The sequence below is a fragment of the Pygocentrus nattereri genome, chromosome 3 (genome assembly GCF_015220715.1).
Source record: "Pygocentrus nattereri isolate fPygNat1 chromosome 3, fPygNat1.pri, whole genome shotgun sequence".
NCBI lineage: Eukaryota > Metazoa > Chordata > Actinopteri > Characiformes > Serrasalmidae > Pygocentrus > Pygocentrus nattereri.
This window is the reverse complement of record NC_051213.1, coordinates 48,302,242-48,319,243: the sequence shown is the minus strand read 5'-3', so window position 1 is coordinate 48,319,243 and position 17,002 is coordinate 48,302,242. Positions and strand designations below refer to the sequence as shown.

The following is a 17,002-nucleotide window of genomic DNA, read 5'->3' as shown; positions in this document are numbered from 1 at the left end:
GAACATACTTTACAGCTACACCTGACTTCCTCATACAGTACCATAGTTCCTCTCTTGGCACCCTATCATCTGCCTTCTCTAGATCCACAAAGACACAATGCAGCTCCTTCTGACCTTCTCTGTACTTCTCTACCAACACTCTCAACGCAAAAATGGCATCTGTGGTTCTCTTTCTGGGCATGAAACCAAACTGCTGCTCACTGATCTGGACCTCTCGCCTTCGCCTTGCTTCAACAACTCTTTCCCATACCTTCATGGTGTGGCTCATCAATTTTATACCTCTGTAGTTACTGCAGAGCTGCACATCACCCTTCTTATTAAAAATGGGGACCAGTGCACTGCTTCTCCACTCATCAGGCATCCTCCTCTCACTCTCCAGGATTTTGTTAAACAACCTGGTTAAAAAGTCCACTGCCTTCTCTCCTAAACATCTCCATACCTCCACAGGTATGTCATCTGGACCAACTGCCTTTCCATTCTTCATCCTTTTTAAAGCTGCCCTCACTTCCACCTCACTAATTCTCTGCACTTCCTGATCCAATATCTCTCCCCCCATTGTCCTCCCATTGCCGCTCACTGGATATTTCCTCTTTTTCGGACCGTTCTCTGTAAACCCTAGAGATGGTTGAGCGTGAAAATCCCAGCAGATCAGCAGTTTCTGAAATACTCAGACCAGCACCAACAACCACGCCACGTTCAAAGTCCCTTAAATCCCCTTTCTTCCCCGTTCTGATGCTCGGTCTGCACTTCAGCAAGTCGTCTTGACCACCTCTAGATAATTACAGTTTATTTTGTCTGGTTTATATTTGTTTTATATTTTAGTGCCTAGTTTATTTCTTTAACACTACATTGCGTAGGTTAATATTGCATGCAGAAGTCATATTTATTAATAAGACATGTAAACATTGGAGCAGTAGTGTATTTTCCTGCAAGCAGCAGTTTCTAGAATAAAATGTCTCACCTTGCCTAGCTGTGCTACTTTATGAAAAGTCATGCATATCTTAAAAAAAGAAAGAAAGAAAGAAACCATGTGTTTTGTTCCCAGATCCATAATACTAGGCTAGCTGTTGTCACCTGTTTGGACATGTGTCTGGATCTGTTCCTGTGCTGGATTTTTCAGATGTGGCTGTCTGTCACATTCACAGACAAGCTTGCAAAACTCCAGCTTGCCTCGCCTGTTAGAGCTCACTGCTTTCGGCAGTCCAGGAGGAAGCTTATTCTGAGTTAACCACTTGAGTGGGTAGGTGAACGAGGGGACGGAGAGACAGGCAGACAAACGGACAGTCGAAATGACCCATGGAGACAGGTTGATGACAGGAGGGAGCAGCGGAGATGTGAAGGTGACAAGCAGGCGGTCGGGTAAACAGACAGGAGAGCCACTTGCTGGGAGATATTGATACTTTCTGTTCTGTGCCGTAGTCATGTGGTTGGCTGTGGTGCTCTGTGCTACTGCGAAAGTCACTGACAACGAAAACAGGGGGTCATCTGAGCTGTGAACCTTGGCCAAAATGACCTGTTATCCAGATTTATCCCACACATACAGATGAGTGACAAATTCTCTTCCAGACAAGTGTGCTGCATCAATACAACTTATTATGCTAAATTATGTCACAATACAGTAGAAAATGCTTTTCTTAACATGTGGTGGATATCGTTAGTACTTGTAGCACACTGACCAACTGCATGTTTCATTATAAAGAGAGTAAAATTAGTCCCATTTAACTGGATTTAGTGCAAAACCGTATGTGAAATACTAAATAAAATTAATTCTATTCAGTTTTTGATAGTATTTTTTTAAAATTTAGATTATTTTTTTCTGTTCCAATTGATCAAATGTCTGAAAAAGAAAATATCACATATCGTGCATCATGAAACTTTCTTGAAGTATAGTGTTTATATATATATATATATAATTTTTTTTGTGTATGTGCGGTTGTCAAAAATTGCTTTGTAGTATTGGTCATAGGTATCGGTTTTCCCCATCGGCGATACTGATACTACATTTAAGTGCCAGCATCGGCACCAGTACCATAGCAGTGCGGCACTAACTGTGGCTGTAATAATAATACAGTAGATCCCGCTCTGATTTCGGGGGGGAGGTGTACATTTGCAAAGTGTTATTGTCATTTGCACTCGCATACTTGAAGTGAGTATGTTTCTGACCTTACACTCCTCCAGTACAATTCCAGAGACCTGAAGAATTGATGTCAGGACACACTGATACTGTTGTGGTGGCTTGTAGTTGACACCAGTCTGTGTGTTCTGTGTTTGAATTCTGTTGCTCTCCATTCTATTTAATAAAAACAGAGAGGCTTAATGTACCTCGCACGCCTGCTGGTTTACCTGTAGCAGAGTCGGTAAGGTTGATTCATGCAAGTCTGAATTGAGTCTCTAGGTTGTGAGTGTATTTTGAGTCTTGAGTCGTTAGAATTTTAGTTTAGTTTTATTATAGAACAACTTTGAGTCTGAAGGACAGAACTGAAATGAAAAATACAGCCACTTGAAACACATCTGGTCTGTAGTTGGTCTGTAGTTTATATAGCACATGTGCTAGCTTTAAAAGTCTGAATAGATTATAAAAAGACTGGGCATCTCACACTATCTGATTTTTTAAAATTTTGTGGGCGACTGAATTATTGGGGATCACACACTGAACGATTAGGGATCACACAGTACTCAACTTTCAAGCTTCTGCTGAACCGAATAGAACTCAACCAGTCAGAGAATTCTGGGAGCAGATTAAACACATTCTGTGTGATTTGAATAGCAGTAAATGCTACAGTAAATGAGTGCTCTGAAGAAAACAATAGCAGATATCTTCGAATCAAAGTGACTCTGACAGCCAGCACTGAGGGGCAGTTTGTTTTGTACTCTATATAAATTCAAGTCAGCGTTGTGTACTAGTTCTGGGGTCGGCAGCCCAAATGTTAGACCGTATTGGTTGTAAATATGTCCGTGTATGTGCTGATGTACTAGTATAAGCTAAAAAAATATAATAGAAATGAAAACACGGACTTAATTTGCTCTCCTTTAAGCTTTTAGCTCAGCCACTTTTCTCACATCTCCAGCAGGAAACCTAACCTACTGGGAAGTAGAACAGTTTGTTGTAAAATGTCTCTTGATGATTGATTTTTTACGAGGCTGGAGTTACTTCTCATTGGCCAGCTTCTTCATTGAATTTTCCCATTCCACCTTAAACGGTGCCTGAGGTGCCAAAATGTAACTGCTGTACCGGTTAAGGGGGAGCGAGATAATCAGAATGAGAAGCTGGCAAAAGAAACGCTGACTTCATCTTCGCAACTTTTTAGTGTTTGATGGTTCGCCACAGATTAAACATGATCAGGAAACCAAATGAACTGTCTCCAAATCATCAATGTTAGTCTTAAATCTTTCTCTTTGCCTTTTCGGTAGCTCCTAGCTAGGTGACATTGTTGTCTGTGTTGCTATGGTGACCAGCAGTCTACACTGATCTTTAGGGCTAAAGAGTGAATTGGCAGTTATACATTAACTCCAGCGTTTAAGTCCATTTGTTGTTAAACTGTGTTGGTTATTTTCTTTTGACCTACAAATCAAATTCTTGATTTGCTTGATTCTTGAGCTGCTTGATGATGCTCACCCTTGTACTAGCTGGTTGTGGTTTTGAGTGGGGGTGTTGATGCCTGGCTCCACCTGTCAACAGTACATTCTATAGTACATATCTAAGACTACAGAGTGGATTTAGGTGGGCTAAGCAGCCCTCGCCTATAGGAAGCAACACGCTGACTGCTACTGTTTCCCTTTCAATTATGCGCTCCTGCTCCGTAGTTGAACCAGCCACCAGTCTGCTACCGACCAATTACACACACACACAGACACACCTGTGTACTCTGCACACGTCTCAGCGAGGGATGTGTAATACAGCAGAGAAGCTTCTCAGTGTCTGTGGCTGCTGAATGGCTCCGTGGGGATTGAGCCGAGAGCTGCAGCTCTACTGATAGCTGTGGCCATGTATGAATGTGTCGGGGACATAACCAAAGGCCAGGGAAGTTGGCCCACTTGGCTACTCCCATTGTGTTCCCTAAAGAGATGCAAAATAGACACTTTTCACAAAACACTGAGATTTGAAATGAATACTAAGACCTGAACAATTTGAGAACTGTGTCACAGATACCGTTAGCAACTTAACCCCTTAAAATCTCAGGCTTATTAATCAGTATCTACAGGAACTTGAGTGCAAACCGGTTGAGCTATTCTTAGGTTTTAGACGTGTGTAATAACACTACGGGTCTGCCGTTGGGTCTATTTAAGGGGTTTAACAGCTGAAAATTCTGATATAATATAGGTTGATACAATATGTATGGTGAACATGAAACTGACACACCTACGTTATTTAATGCAGACCAACCAAATGTTTTTCTTTTCTGTGCTGTTGGAACAAAACCTGATATCTCAAATGGTAACTTTACAGAAGGAGGATAAAAAATGCTTTACTCTTAATGTAAGTCAATGGAACCAGAATATTTTCCAATTAATTTTGTTCCATTTCTGGTGGTTCATTCGTCATGAAATGTACACACAGTGTAAAGGCCGACAGTCACTTTCAAACTATGTCAAAAACCGAGAAATGGATATACGAGGTTTTGTTCTGACAGCAGCATTTTGCTTGGTCTGTTTTGACGGGTGTGAACACCAATACTCAGGTACACACTAAACAAATGGTACTCAAAAATTGCGTGTCTCAGTCCACTTCCAAGAGAACCTGTGCTCCGTTCACTGCTGGTGGGAACCAGTGTTCAAGGGGTTCTATGTCGGCTGGCTACTCCAGCGTTAGCTGGCTGCTAACTCACTCGCCATAGCAGCGCTGATGCCTCAGTGGCACCAAAATGCTTGGTTTAACAGCTTTTCTCTTTTCTAGCTTGGTAATGCACTCTTTCACACATTAACTGAGATCTTACACACCTCCTCATTTTTCTCTTTGATTTGAAAAATGAGTAGCATTTCACTTTTTCCCTCTGTCTGATCCGGTTTGATGCAGCGCCACCCTGAGGCAGCCTAGGCAATGACGTTTCCCTGAATTTGTATTAGAGCATCTGTTATTCTCTAATGGACAGTATAACATCATACATTAATTTTGGTTTTGAGACAATTAGGGGGTCTCGTTTAGGGCGCTCTGGACCCCCGAGGTCCACTACTAATTTCCACCTTGGTGGGAACCCATTTTATGGTGGTTCACACCAAATGAGAGAATTTAACAGCAGAGCATGCATTTCTCTTCTTCCAGTAACATGACATTGCTGTAGTGTCTGCATAATTTGTTTGTTGTAGCATTTGACACTTGATAGATACTCATATCATTCTTGCTTAATGAGCTGCTGCTAATAACATCAGATGAGCAGCACAATAATAGCAAAAGCTGTTTGTTTTATTATGGAGGACCTGAGGCTGGGGGGTGTTTTTTTACTTTTTTTTATTTTTGTTTTTGCGTTTGCATACTTTTCCTTCTAGTAGGTATGTCATGGATCCATGGAGGCCAAATAAAAGAACATCATTATACTACAAGTTCAGTAAAAGGTGTGGCTGGAGTGTACTGACATATTTAGTTTGGTCAGAAACTGTAATTAAAGTAGTAAGACAGAATTGCAGACGTCACACAGACTTTATCGTTTTTGTCTGAGGCAGTGGTGTGTGTGTGTGTGTGTGTGTGTGTGGGTGGGATGTCCCCGGTGCCTTTTGGCCCGAGGCAGTTTTGCCTGATGTCCAACTATTAGAGTTTGAAAGATTTGTCTGGACCTGGTGGGACCCGGCTGCTCGTTTAAACAGGTGAACTGTAACATCCTGCTATGTCAGCATCTCACAGCATGAGAACAGGGCAGTGGGGAAAGCTTCTCCACACTAAAATACTTTGGGATATTATTTGCAAATAATTGTTTGATGATTAGATTTATTACATCCCTGATTCAAACTTTATATTGGACAGTTGTTTCTTTCCATTTTATTAGCATATTATTATTATATATTGTTTTTAAATGATCAGTTATATTATTATTGTCATGACACAGTAACCAGCAATATCCTGTCAGATTTTATTTGGTACTTTGGATGGTCAAAGGATGGTTCAGGTCAGATTTTAAATTGATGAGGTGGTTTGGGGCAGGTTGAGTTTGGATCAGACTCCAAATGCAGTGCTGTATGTCGGGCCAGACAGAACATTTTAGGCCCACTTAAAAGTCAGCTGATCATATCAGAGGTCAGACATTACAGTGTTTTTTCTGATTGTTTGATGTCTGAAACCTGACGCTGTCAGTCATGTAAACCATAATGCAGGTAGGTTTTTGAACAGGCAGTTCAGACTGAAACTCTCTGATAACTTCAGTGTGATCCTCATGACATCACAAAACAGTGAATTCAAAAATACAATTCAACCCTATTTTTGCAGCAGAGTTTCTAGGACTGCTATGATTAAGGCAAAAATCATAATCATGTTTATTTTGGTCGATATTGAGATCACAGTTATTTAACATGATTACTTATTGACTTTGGAAACATGTGTTTAATCAACGTTTGGGTTTTCTTGGAGTGTAAATATAATTTTTGTTTAAATATATATTTTATATTGTTTTAATCATATATAAATATAATAAAAATTTAAGTGAAAAAGGTTCAATTAATTGTGTAAGTAATAGATGTACACGTAAATAAATGATATAAAAATAATATAGAAAAATAAAAAGATCAACTATCTTATAGTGTACTTCCACAACCTACTGAATCGTTAAACATACATAAATATAACGAATAAAAATAAATTTGACCAAAATAAAATGAGTTTGGGCTTGTAGGGAGGGCGCATACTGTCTCCTAATGATGCTCTCGTTTTGTCTTGCGTTATGAATCCAGCACACTGCTGTAAAGGAAAGTGTGCTGGATTTATAACGCAAGACAAGATGAGAGCATCATTAGGAGACAGTATGTGGCACAGTCATCACGATTATCCTGTCTTTATAATCATTGGAAGCCAAAATTGTAATTGAAAATAAAACTTGATTGATCGTCGAACCGTAGAAGTTTCTATATATTAACTGTGTAGTCCGAGTAACGAAACTTTAACAATGTACTACTTTAAACTCTTTTAGATTAAAAAAGCAAGGACCAGTTTTGTGTGTGAATGAGTGTGAGCTAAAAGCACAGCATGTCATGTGTGAGTGTAGCCAGACTAGAATGGAAAGGTAAGGTGGTAAATCTGTTTGTTGTTCAGTGATTTCTACCCAGTCTTCAGTGGGCGCGGAGCTGTCGGGCCAGACGCTTCTCCACATTCAGCCCTAAAACTCCAACTTCCTACTGACAGCCAGTTTGACCCATTTTTCGGCGAGTGTGATTTACTGAAGGATTGCATACCGTGATGCAAGGTGATACACCACCGCTTTCCGCGCACAGCTCTGTCGCCGTCACTGATAAGACCCACCACTGTGGTGTCATCAGCAAATCTGAGCAGTATGACGGCTGCGGATCTGGAGATGCGGCAGCGGGCGCACAAGGCCCGAAGTAATGAGGAAACACACAGCCTCGTAGCGCTCCGGCATTCACAAGCTGACAGTTTGAAGGGCCACGCAGCTCCTGTTGGTGTTATCTCATCGTGTTAGCCCACTCGTTACCTGGCTAATGGTTTTCATGCCTAATCGGCGGAGCTGACATTTGAAGGTGGTCTTCTTGTAAGTTTTTCATTTCTTCAGCTGTTTGTCTCATTGCTGAAAAAATATTCCATGACTGCATTGTTTCGCTCATTTGGGTCGTGGAGCATTTAAAAGAAGCTGTCAGCTGAGGCCTTTGATGGTGCTTTTCCATCTAGAATGTGTATGTCCTAATTCAGTGGTCCCCTTCTGTTGATGAAAGATTTTGCCTTTCTTACATGTAAATTTGCTTCTTCTTTTTTTTTTTTTTTTGTTCAGATCTCTGGATTTCGGGGAACAGCCATTCAAAGGCCCTTAAATAAAGCTAATTAGTTCTGCAGGGAGATCTTGTAGGCCCTTATGGTTCTGTATGGAGAAGTGACAAAAATCAGTGCAGTTGTTTGCTATGCAAACACAAAAGGCTAATTATTATCTAATTATAAATGGACTGCGCATAACGAGTAAAATATATCTGAGCTGTACTAGATGTCTCGTGGGATGGGCTGCGTTGAAGCTGGACAGCCCAATCCGGCTGTTTTTCTTGTGTAAATTATCATCACTTTGTCTGTGTAGACCTCTGAGACTCCCTGGATTGGGAATGAATAAATCAGGCTTAAAGGTGAGTGGTTACATATACAAATGAGCTTCCTTTACTGCCGCTGTAATCTACAGTTATTGTTGCCAGATCGCCAGCACGGTGAAGACGAATTGAGAGCACTGTTTTGCTAGTTTTCGACCATGCGCACAAGCAAATGAGCTGGCCTTAATAGCGCTCTTAGTAAATCAAGCCCTCAAGTGTCTGTGTGACCTTTTCCTCTATGGGCCAGCACTTAGCAAAAGAGTTTCTCCTCCTCTCTACAGGCAGAAAGCCTCTGCTGCCTCTTTGGAGGAAAGGCCCAGCGATAAAGGCCCAACTGTCTGAGTAGTGTGGGACTGCGGAGAAGTACTGAGGAGGCACTTGTTTTTTATTGCCTCCGCACGCTCTACAGGATCACCGTCATAGAGCAGACCCATTCCCCTCCAAGTGCCTGCCTCAATGACATCCCAAAAGGAGCCTTTTTAAAATGAGATTTAATGGACCGGGATTGACCTCTGACTTCCATGTGTAGGAGATTCATTGTTAATAGAGTGAGAGTGAATGCACGAATGCGTTCCAGTCTAAGGCGGACGTTTCAGCCCTCACCGAAAATAAAAAAGCACATACATTTTTATTGAGGAGGTACTTGTAAGTGGACACAGATGAATATTCTCTTGGGTACAGCCCTCACTTGACCCAACGGTCAAAGTACTAACCTTGTCTATGTAATGCTTGACCTTACCAGGGGCATTTTGGCCCTTTTAACTATTCACATTTTTAAAGGAATAGTGAATATCGAACAACAAAATGGTATATGGTTACGGGTAAAATTAATATAATATTCGTTTGTGACATACAGCTAGCAAGGTCTAATCCTTGACCTTACTAGGGGTGGGCATTTTCACATTTTAAAGGACTAGTGATTGAATATTGGAACAAGAATATTGCATACAGTTATGAATAAAAAAAAAAATCAGCGGTCTGTTGCCTCCGCTAACAAGACATGATATATACCTGATGAATGGCTTGATTTCATTAATTTTTGATTTAACATAGCACCAGCAGACCTACAGAATGTTGACTTGTATAAAACTTTATACTGTACAAATTTCATCTTTTTGTTTGGAGCATTTATGTTTGGACAAAGGTTCAGGATCTGAGCCAGTCCAAGCGTGTTTTAATATGTCATTTAACAGTTATGTTAAGCACAATTCTGTTCAGTTGGTAGCAGAGGTGACCTAGCAACCAGAAGGATGGGGGTTCAAACCAAAGTCCTTATAAGACAGTCCTTTAATAGTCCCACAACGGGGCAATTCTCAAGAAAGTGTTCAGTTTTCAATGCCACCAGGCGCTCATTTCCAGCCATACAATACTAGACTTCCATCTCTCTGAATGAGGAGGTAGGAAAATGCTCAAAAGCGAAGGTCAGATTACTGTTTCAAACACATTTGAAATAATTGATAAACAGTGACAAAAACCTCATATATAGTTTGTAGCATTTGGGCACAAAAAAATGTGATTTGTCAGGTTGTTCTGGCCACACAGAATCCATGGTGAGCATTATGTGTGTTCCCTTTCAGTCTTCTTCTTCTTTCAGCTGCTCCCTTTAGGGGTCGCCACAGCAGATCATCTGCCTCCATCTTGCCCTATCCATTGCCTCCTCTACTTTCACACCAACCATCTCCATGTCCACCTTCACTACATCCATAAACCTTCTCTGAGGTCTACCTCTTCTCCTTCTACCTGGCAGCTCCATCTCCAACATTCTTTGACCAATATATCCACTATTCCTCCTCAACACATGTCCAAACCATCTCAACCTGGCCTCTCTGGCTTTATCTCCAAACTGCTCCACCTTCACCGTCCCTCTGATCTGCTCATTTCTAATCCTGTCCATCCTTGTCACTCCCAACGAAAATCTCAGCATCTTCATCTCCGCCACCTCCAGCTCAGCCTCCTGTCTTTTAGACAGAGCCACAGTCTCCAAACCGTACATCATAGCAGGACGCACTGCTGTGTGTTCCCTTTCAATAATCCCGTAAAATGTAACATAACAGCATGCAGTTCTAACAGTGATTATCCCACTAAATCAACTTTACTGGAGAAGCTGGTATACTGCGATGCACAGCCTACAGTGTTTTAGCCCTGCCCATTCACTCTGATGCTGAAAGGAGTGTGATAGTCCAGACTGCTTTTTGAATGATGCACAATAAAGCTAATCAAAAGAGATTATTTACATACATATATTTAGGTTGGAAAACTGTCATGCAGAAATGAGGTTTTGGTACATAAAACTACACATAAAAAAAGGAATACAAGGAAAATGAAGGACAAAGAGATACACATGTTTGCGATGTGGATCTGTTTTACTGTGGAATGTGAAATCTTGTAATATCTGCGATGCTAATGTTTTACTGTGTTTGATTCTTGTTGCTTCTAAACACTTGTCCTTACTGCAAACAGCATGCCACCAGACACGTGTACAAAATAAACACCCACAACGTTTTTCACTCACAAGACGAAAACAAAACTGGGGATGGAACCTTCTTCTTTACCGGCCGTGCTGCTTCTCATTTTAAATCAGCATCTATGGTGTGTTCAAAAGAGGAATATACAAACATAGTGTACAAAAATAATTATTTCACATGAGTATTTCACAACAAAATGTGAGATACATGTGCAGAGTACATACCACTGTGCTCATATCAAAGATTTCACTGCAGCATGTTAAAGTAATGGGTAGCCAAACCACCAGGGAGGCCAACATTTAACACACTATAAAATGAATGGCAAAAACCCCAACACCATCCGTCCGTAATGTCACGTCAAGCACGTACTAAAGACGAAGTAATAATGCTGTGGTATTAATTAGCACACTAGTGTATATGATTTAAATAAGGCAGCTACGTTATCCATGAAAACACAAAGATCGGATTGTATCGGATCAGTATCGGCTGATACTCACCGTTAAAATACTCAGATGTTCCGTTATTGCATTGTTGCACTGATTTGGGGTGTAGAGCATTTAGAAGAATCTGTCAGCTGAGGCCTTTGATGGTGTTCCAAGAAGAACGTGTACATCCAAATTCAGTGGTCCGCTTCTGTTGATGAAAGATTCTGCTTTTCTTAGATGTAAATTTGCTTTTAGACAGGGTTTTCATCTGGGTTTCTGGATTTCGGGGAACAGTCATTCAAAGGCCCATGAATAAAGCTAATTAGTTCTGCAGGGAGATCTTGTAGTAGTCTTATAGTAGATCTTAGAAGCATTAAAGTTCTCAGATCAGGGAGCAAAATAACTGAATCGGCACATCGGCTGATTTCTGTATGCATCTCTGCTTAGCTTAGCATGAGACACAATATCACCTGCTTGTGTTGCTACAAACTCTGCAGTTCTAGACAGAGACCTTTACAATATTTTCATGTTTTATTCCAAGCTTTATATCTCATTTAATTGCTGGATTAAATAAACAAATACTAAGATGAGCTTGGAAAGGCTTATATTTGAATCACCACGGCCATAGCTTAACCTTACTGTGTTCCCTGTGTGTGTTTGTGTGTGGTCTCAGGTAGGATGGTGGGAGAATGGTGTACTCCGTCTGCGATACCCTGCATGGTCTCGTTACGGCCCCTTCCTGCAGCCACCTGATGATGCTCAGCACCTGAGGGTGGTGACCCTGGAGGAGCGGCCCTTCGTCATCGTGGAATTGGCTGACCCCGCCTCCGGAACGTGCATCAGGGATTCTGTGCCCTGCCGACGACCTCTCAATGCCACGTCAGTAGCAAATCTGCTGTTAAGCCACTCTCGCTTATCCACCTTGTCAAGGCCATATTACTCTCAGCCTCAGACGCTCCGCCCACCCGAATGGTGATGATAATGACAAAAAAATTTATTTAGGGGCTATTTTGCTTCCCTTTTGGCCATCAATGAGTTTCATATACACTTTAGACAAAACTTTCTGTGAGGGAGCTTTTAGAGGTGGACGTCTGGTTCCTATCACCACCACTGTGAACTGAGTTTTTCTGAAACAGGGCATTTCACATCAAACCACTCTAAATGACTTTGTTTACGTCTTAACCAGTGAATCATACAGAAATATTGAGAAATCTGTGGAATTCACCTTTAATGTGAAAGTTGAGTTGTTTATGTAAGCCTCTGCATATCAGAGACTGAGAGACATGTCTGGGTGAATTCACTCTCAAGGGTTCTTTAAAGGCTCCTAATGGGCTTGTGGACTTTTGGAGGAATCCATGCTATTCGACAGTGTTGTTCCACTGATGGCTGTAGTTCTGGGTCACCTTTAGCCAAGGACTAAGCATGAGGTTGAAAACTAAAGGAAAGTTCATTCTGCTTCTGTGCAAAAAAATAGTTATATTAAAGGGTCCTTAATGGGCTTCTGGAATTCTGGATGCATTTAACCATTTTAGGGTCTCCCATTCACCGCTGCTATTTTTCCATCAGTCTGTACATGAGACATTTGCTGAAAGAACTTTTCAGATCTGTTGTAAACAATTTGTGTAATTAGTTGATGTGGAATGAGTTGGAGTTCTGTTGTTTAGTTGATCTAGATCACCTGAGTTTGAAATAAGATATGTATAAAGAGTGTCAGTAACTGGTAGTTAAACTGCTAGTTACCAGTTAAAGTAGTCAAATATTTCACTCAAATGATCAGGGCTGCTAAATTTGATCTTAAGCCAGTATTAAACAAAGTATCAAATGAATGCCAAATAGCGAAACCTATCACTCCGTAACGTCATATTTAACACATCCTAAAAATGAAGGAATTATTAAGTAGTATTGATTAACACTCTTGCATATGTTATGTAAATGATGTGGCTGTATTGTCTACGAAAACACAAAAATCAGATTGGGTCACCTGAGTGTGAAGTGTAAGTGTGGTGTAGGCCTGGGCAATATCTAAAAATGATTAATACAATATTGTCTTGCTAAATCGGGACTATATGCCCCAATCACCTCCCAGACCACATAAAACACACACACACAACCTGCTGAAGCTTGGAACTACTTTCTACCTTTAACTAGTATACTTTTAACATTAACTGATTTAATGAGAATCAAATAATGAAAATGTTACGAAAATTAAATAAAGTAATACCACTACTTATTTTAACATTTTCATTTTTTAAAATGAAGCTCCTTCTGGTGTGGGTTCATAAATATTTTGCTGGAGAAACTCTGCTACACTTGTGCAAGTAAAGGACTGAGCTTTAAAGCCACATCCACATGCTTTACCTATGAAAAAATATGGTATTTTACATGCTCGTAGTTGAGGGGCTGTGGAATAAAGCTGAAGATGCCTGTGGTCATTGAGGCCTCAGCAGAAGTGGTGGAAAATGTACTATATCATACCCTTATGGCCTTTTAGTGCCTCATAATAATCCATTGCTTTAACAGTCAAAGGGAATAAAACACTACACCCAGACATTATTTATTATTATTTAGCAGGCTGTTTACAGTCATTCAGTCAGTCATTACGGAGATTATTGCCTTTGAAGCATCGTTATCGGCTTTCCTGTCAGTTATTTAGTTTTGCCTGTTAACATACATATTCTCCTGTATGTATAAGCCCAATAAACTAAATTCCAATCAGTTGCTTTGGCAATAAATATTGAATCTCAGGCCTTAAATCTTGAATCGTAGAGCACCTTTGGGATTAGCTGAGGGTGTGAAGCTCAATGGAATACCTTTGAGATGAACTGGAGCTCCACACATAATTGGCTAGTGCTGACCTCACTAACGCTTTCCTGGCTAAATGGAAATCCTCAGTGTTCCAGCATCAGCGTAAATCCTTCCCAGAAGAGTAGAGTCTGTTACTGAAGTACAGGAGAACAAATTCACCATTAACTGCCTTGATTTTGGATGAAATACCGGGCGAACTGGTGTCTAGATACCTTTGAACATACAGTGGCTGTCTCTTAATGGCGGTTCTTTGCAGAAGCTTTTCTACAAGGTCAAGCTGAGGGACCCCAGAACGGTTCCGATGGCTCAGCTTCGAGCGTTTTCTTTTAGCGTGTCCTCTCGTCCGCCATCTTGGGCCAGAGCTAGAAGAGGATTTCTCTTGTAACATCATTTGTCACATTCTTTCATTTCCCTTCCATTCTGTCTGTGTTTCTCACTGTCTTTGCCAGGTTAGGCCCAGGCGGGGCTGCAGGGGTCCGGGGGCTACGTTCACCGCTGCTGTTTTTCCATCGATCTGTCACTCTCGCTCCCTCGTTCTCCCCCTCATTTTTATGTGTTTGCCTTATGGCCATCTCTACCCACACTTGCTCATCGTGTAGCCTGTCAATCTCGTGGAGCGCTGGAGGTATTAATGTGTCTCATATGGATACTGCCTCACTGCGCTCATACTGGCCCTGTGTTTGTGTATGTTCGCGTGTGTGTGTGTGTGTGTGTGTGTGTGTGTGTGTGTGTGTGTGTGTGTGTGTGTGAAGCCGCTGACTACTGTCTCGTTACACTCTTCTGAAGGTTCAGTAAAGCACAGGGCGATGCTTATGCATGCTTTCTGCTTCTCGCTTTTCTTCTTCATCTCATTATTCTCTTCTTTTACCTACCTCCCATTCCATCAGACTGATTAGGCTATATCTCTCTCTCTCTCTCTCTCTCTCTCTCTCTCACTATCTCCCTGTCTTTCTCATTTCTCTTTCTCCCTCTCATTTTTCATGGTTTCTTTCTTGGTCCTGTGCATAGAAGTAATTATTAAGGTGATACATTTTGCCAACCGGTGCAATAAAGTTCAGGAAAACCTGTCTTCGTCCCTTCTAGGGATCTGACGGTTACCGGTTTTAATGAAATAATTAAGCAATAGCTCATGAGGGAAGCTATGTTCTTTGCGATAACTCAAAAAGAGTGTTCTTTTGATTTTAAAGTTCAGCAGTTCGGCAAAATAAAGAGAAAGTAAGGCAAAAAACACCCAAATTGTCCATCAAATGTGCTTTAATGTTTAATTATTTCTGTGTTTTTGCAGTATGGATCCATAAAACTGTCACAATATCAGGTTCAGTTTTTTCGTTAATTGTCAGGTTAACCTGAATGTCGTTTTGTTCCAGTCAGTATGTAAAGCATTTCACAGCCCATCTTCTTTGCTGAATTCTAGTTTGTTCACAGCTGGCAACCACAAAGCTCAATTAGGATTAACAACAAGTTCACAATGTGATGTAGACCATCTGTCATTCTTCTTCAGAGTCTGGGCAAATGGGTTGTAGGTCAAATATTGTCTTACAGAAGTTTTCCAGTGTGTCTATTTTTTGTTTGTATGTTCTAAAGACAAATAGAAACGCAGTGATAATTAGCAGCTTCACAAAGTGAGTCATTACTTAGCAACCAGTTCTCAGTGTACTGACGGCACAGGTCGAACACCTCTGAACGATCAAACTGTGTCGTTGGACTCTCCTGTTGTATAGAACTTGATAATAATACTGATTGTTTTTTGCTCAATTTTCTCCTCAATTTAGCCATTTCCAGTTCCACTCGCTAACTAATCACACAATGCTACCAGTGCAAGGAGAGTGAAGGCGAGTCATATGAAGCACTGCCACATCGTTTCAAGCTGCCACTAACACAGCATCATTGGACAGCTTAATATACTTGGAGGAAAATGCTAGCTGCCAGTTCAGCTAACAGGCGCCCACGTTGGCTAGCATTGTGCTGAGTGATGGTGGATAGGGAGGACCATCCATCCCACTCAGTGAGTGAGGCCAATTGTTTTCTCTTGGATTCCCAGACACATATGGCTGTAGCATGAAACTCACAGTATCCTGATGGTACAGCCAACGCTTAGACAGTTGTGCTACTCAGGAGCCCCCCAGTTGAAGTTGTTATGACTCTGATTTCTATGTGCAGTTAGCATATTTCATACATATTAAGTCATACTAGAAGTAAACCTCCTGCTACAGTTTGCCTGCAAAGCACAAGCTAGAACAACATCAGGCTCAGGTCAGGCTTGTGCTTGTTTTCTGATGAATATATTTTTATGTAGTAGATTTATTTTTTATGGCTATGAACATTTAATAGTAGCGTTCAAGGTAGTAATAAGACCTGATTTGTTAACAAGAAAATATGTTAATAATTTTTAGATGCCACCCAGGCCTAACCCACAGTCACACCTCATACTCATCTCATACAGGTGATTCGATCCCATTTTTGTGTTTTCATACAGCCACATAGTGACATAGTTTGGTATCACTTTATTTGGAGTGTTCCTTTGTAAATGATTAATAAACTCTTAACAGCGTATCAGTAACACGTCAACAAGATATCAGCACAGTAGCAGTAGTGAAGCGTCTGAATACACGGAAGCAAATATCTTGTAGATGTCTTGTAGAGAAGGCAGATGATAGGGTGCCAAGAGAGGAACTGTGGTACTGTATGAGGAAGTCAGGTGTAGCTGAAAAGTATGTTAGGGTGGTGCAGGACATGTATGAGGATAGTGAGACAGTGGTGAGGTGTGCAGTTGGAGTGACAAATGGTTTCAAGGTGAAGGTGGGGTTACATCAGGGATCAGCTTTGAGCCCCTTCTTGTTTGCAATAGTGATGGAAAGGTTGACAGATGAGGTCAGGCAGGAGGCTCCATGGACCATGATGTTTGCAGATGACATTGTAATCTGTGGTGAGAGTAGAGAGCAGGTGGAAGAGAATCTGGAGAGGTGGAGGTTTGCACTGGAGAGGAGAGGAATGAAGGTCAGTAGAGACAAGACGGAATACATGTGTGTGAATGAGAGGGAGGCAGGTGGAAAGGTGAAGATGCAAGGAGCAGAGGTCGTA

The 17,002-nt window shown here is 41.1% G+C and overlaps 1 protein-coding gene across 1 annotated transcript in view; it reads left to right on the top strand.

The window, feature by feature from the left end:
- The window catches only part of LOC108437450 (glutamate receptor ionotropic, NMDA 2D), a 113,132-nt gene that overhangs the window by 54,368 nt on the left and 41,762 nt on the right, over positions 1 to 17,002 (top strand). Inside the window, exon 7 of the mRNA XM_037537187.1 lies at positions 11,790 to 11,995. Within this exon, the coding sequence (XP_037393084.1) occupies positions 11,790 to 11,995 (206 nt within the window). The remainder of the gene's footprint in view (positions 1 to 11,789; positions 11,996 to 17,002) is intronic.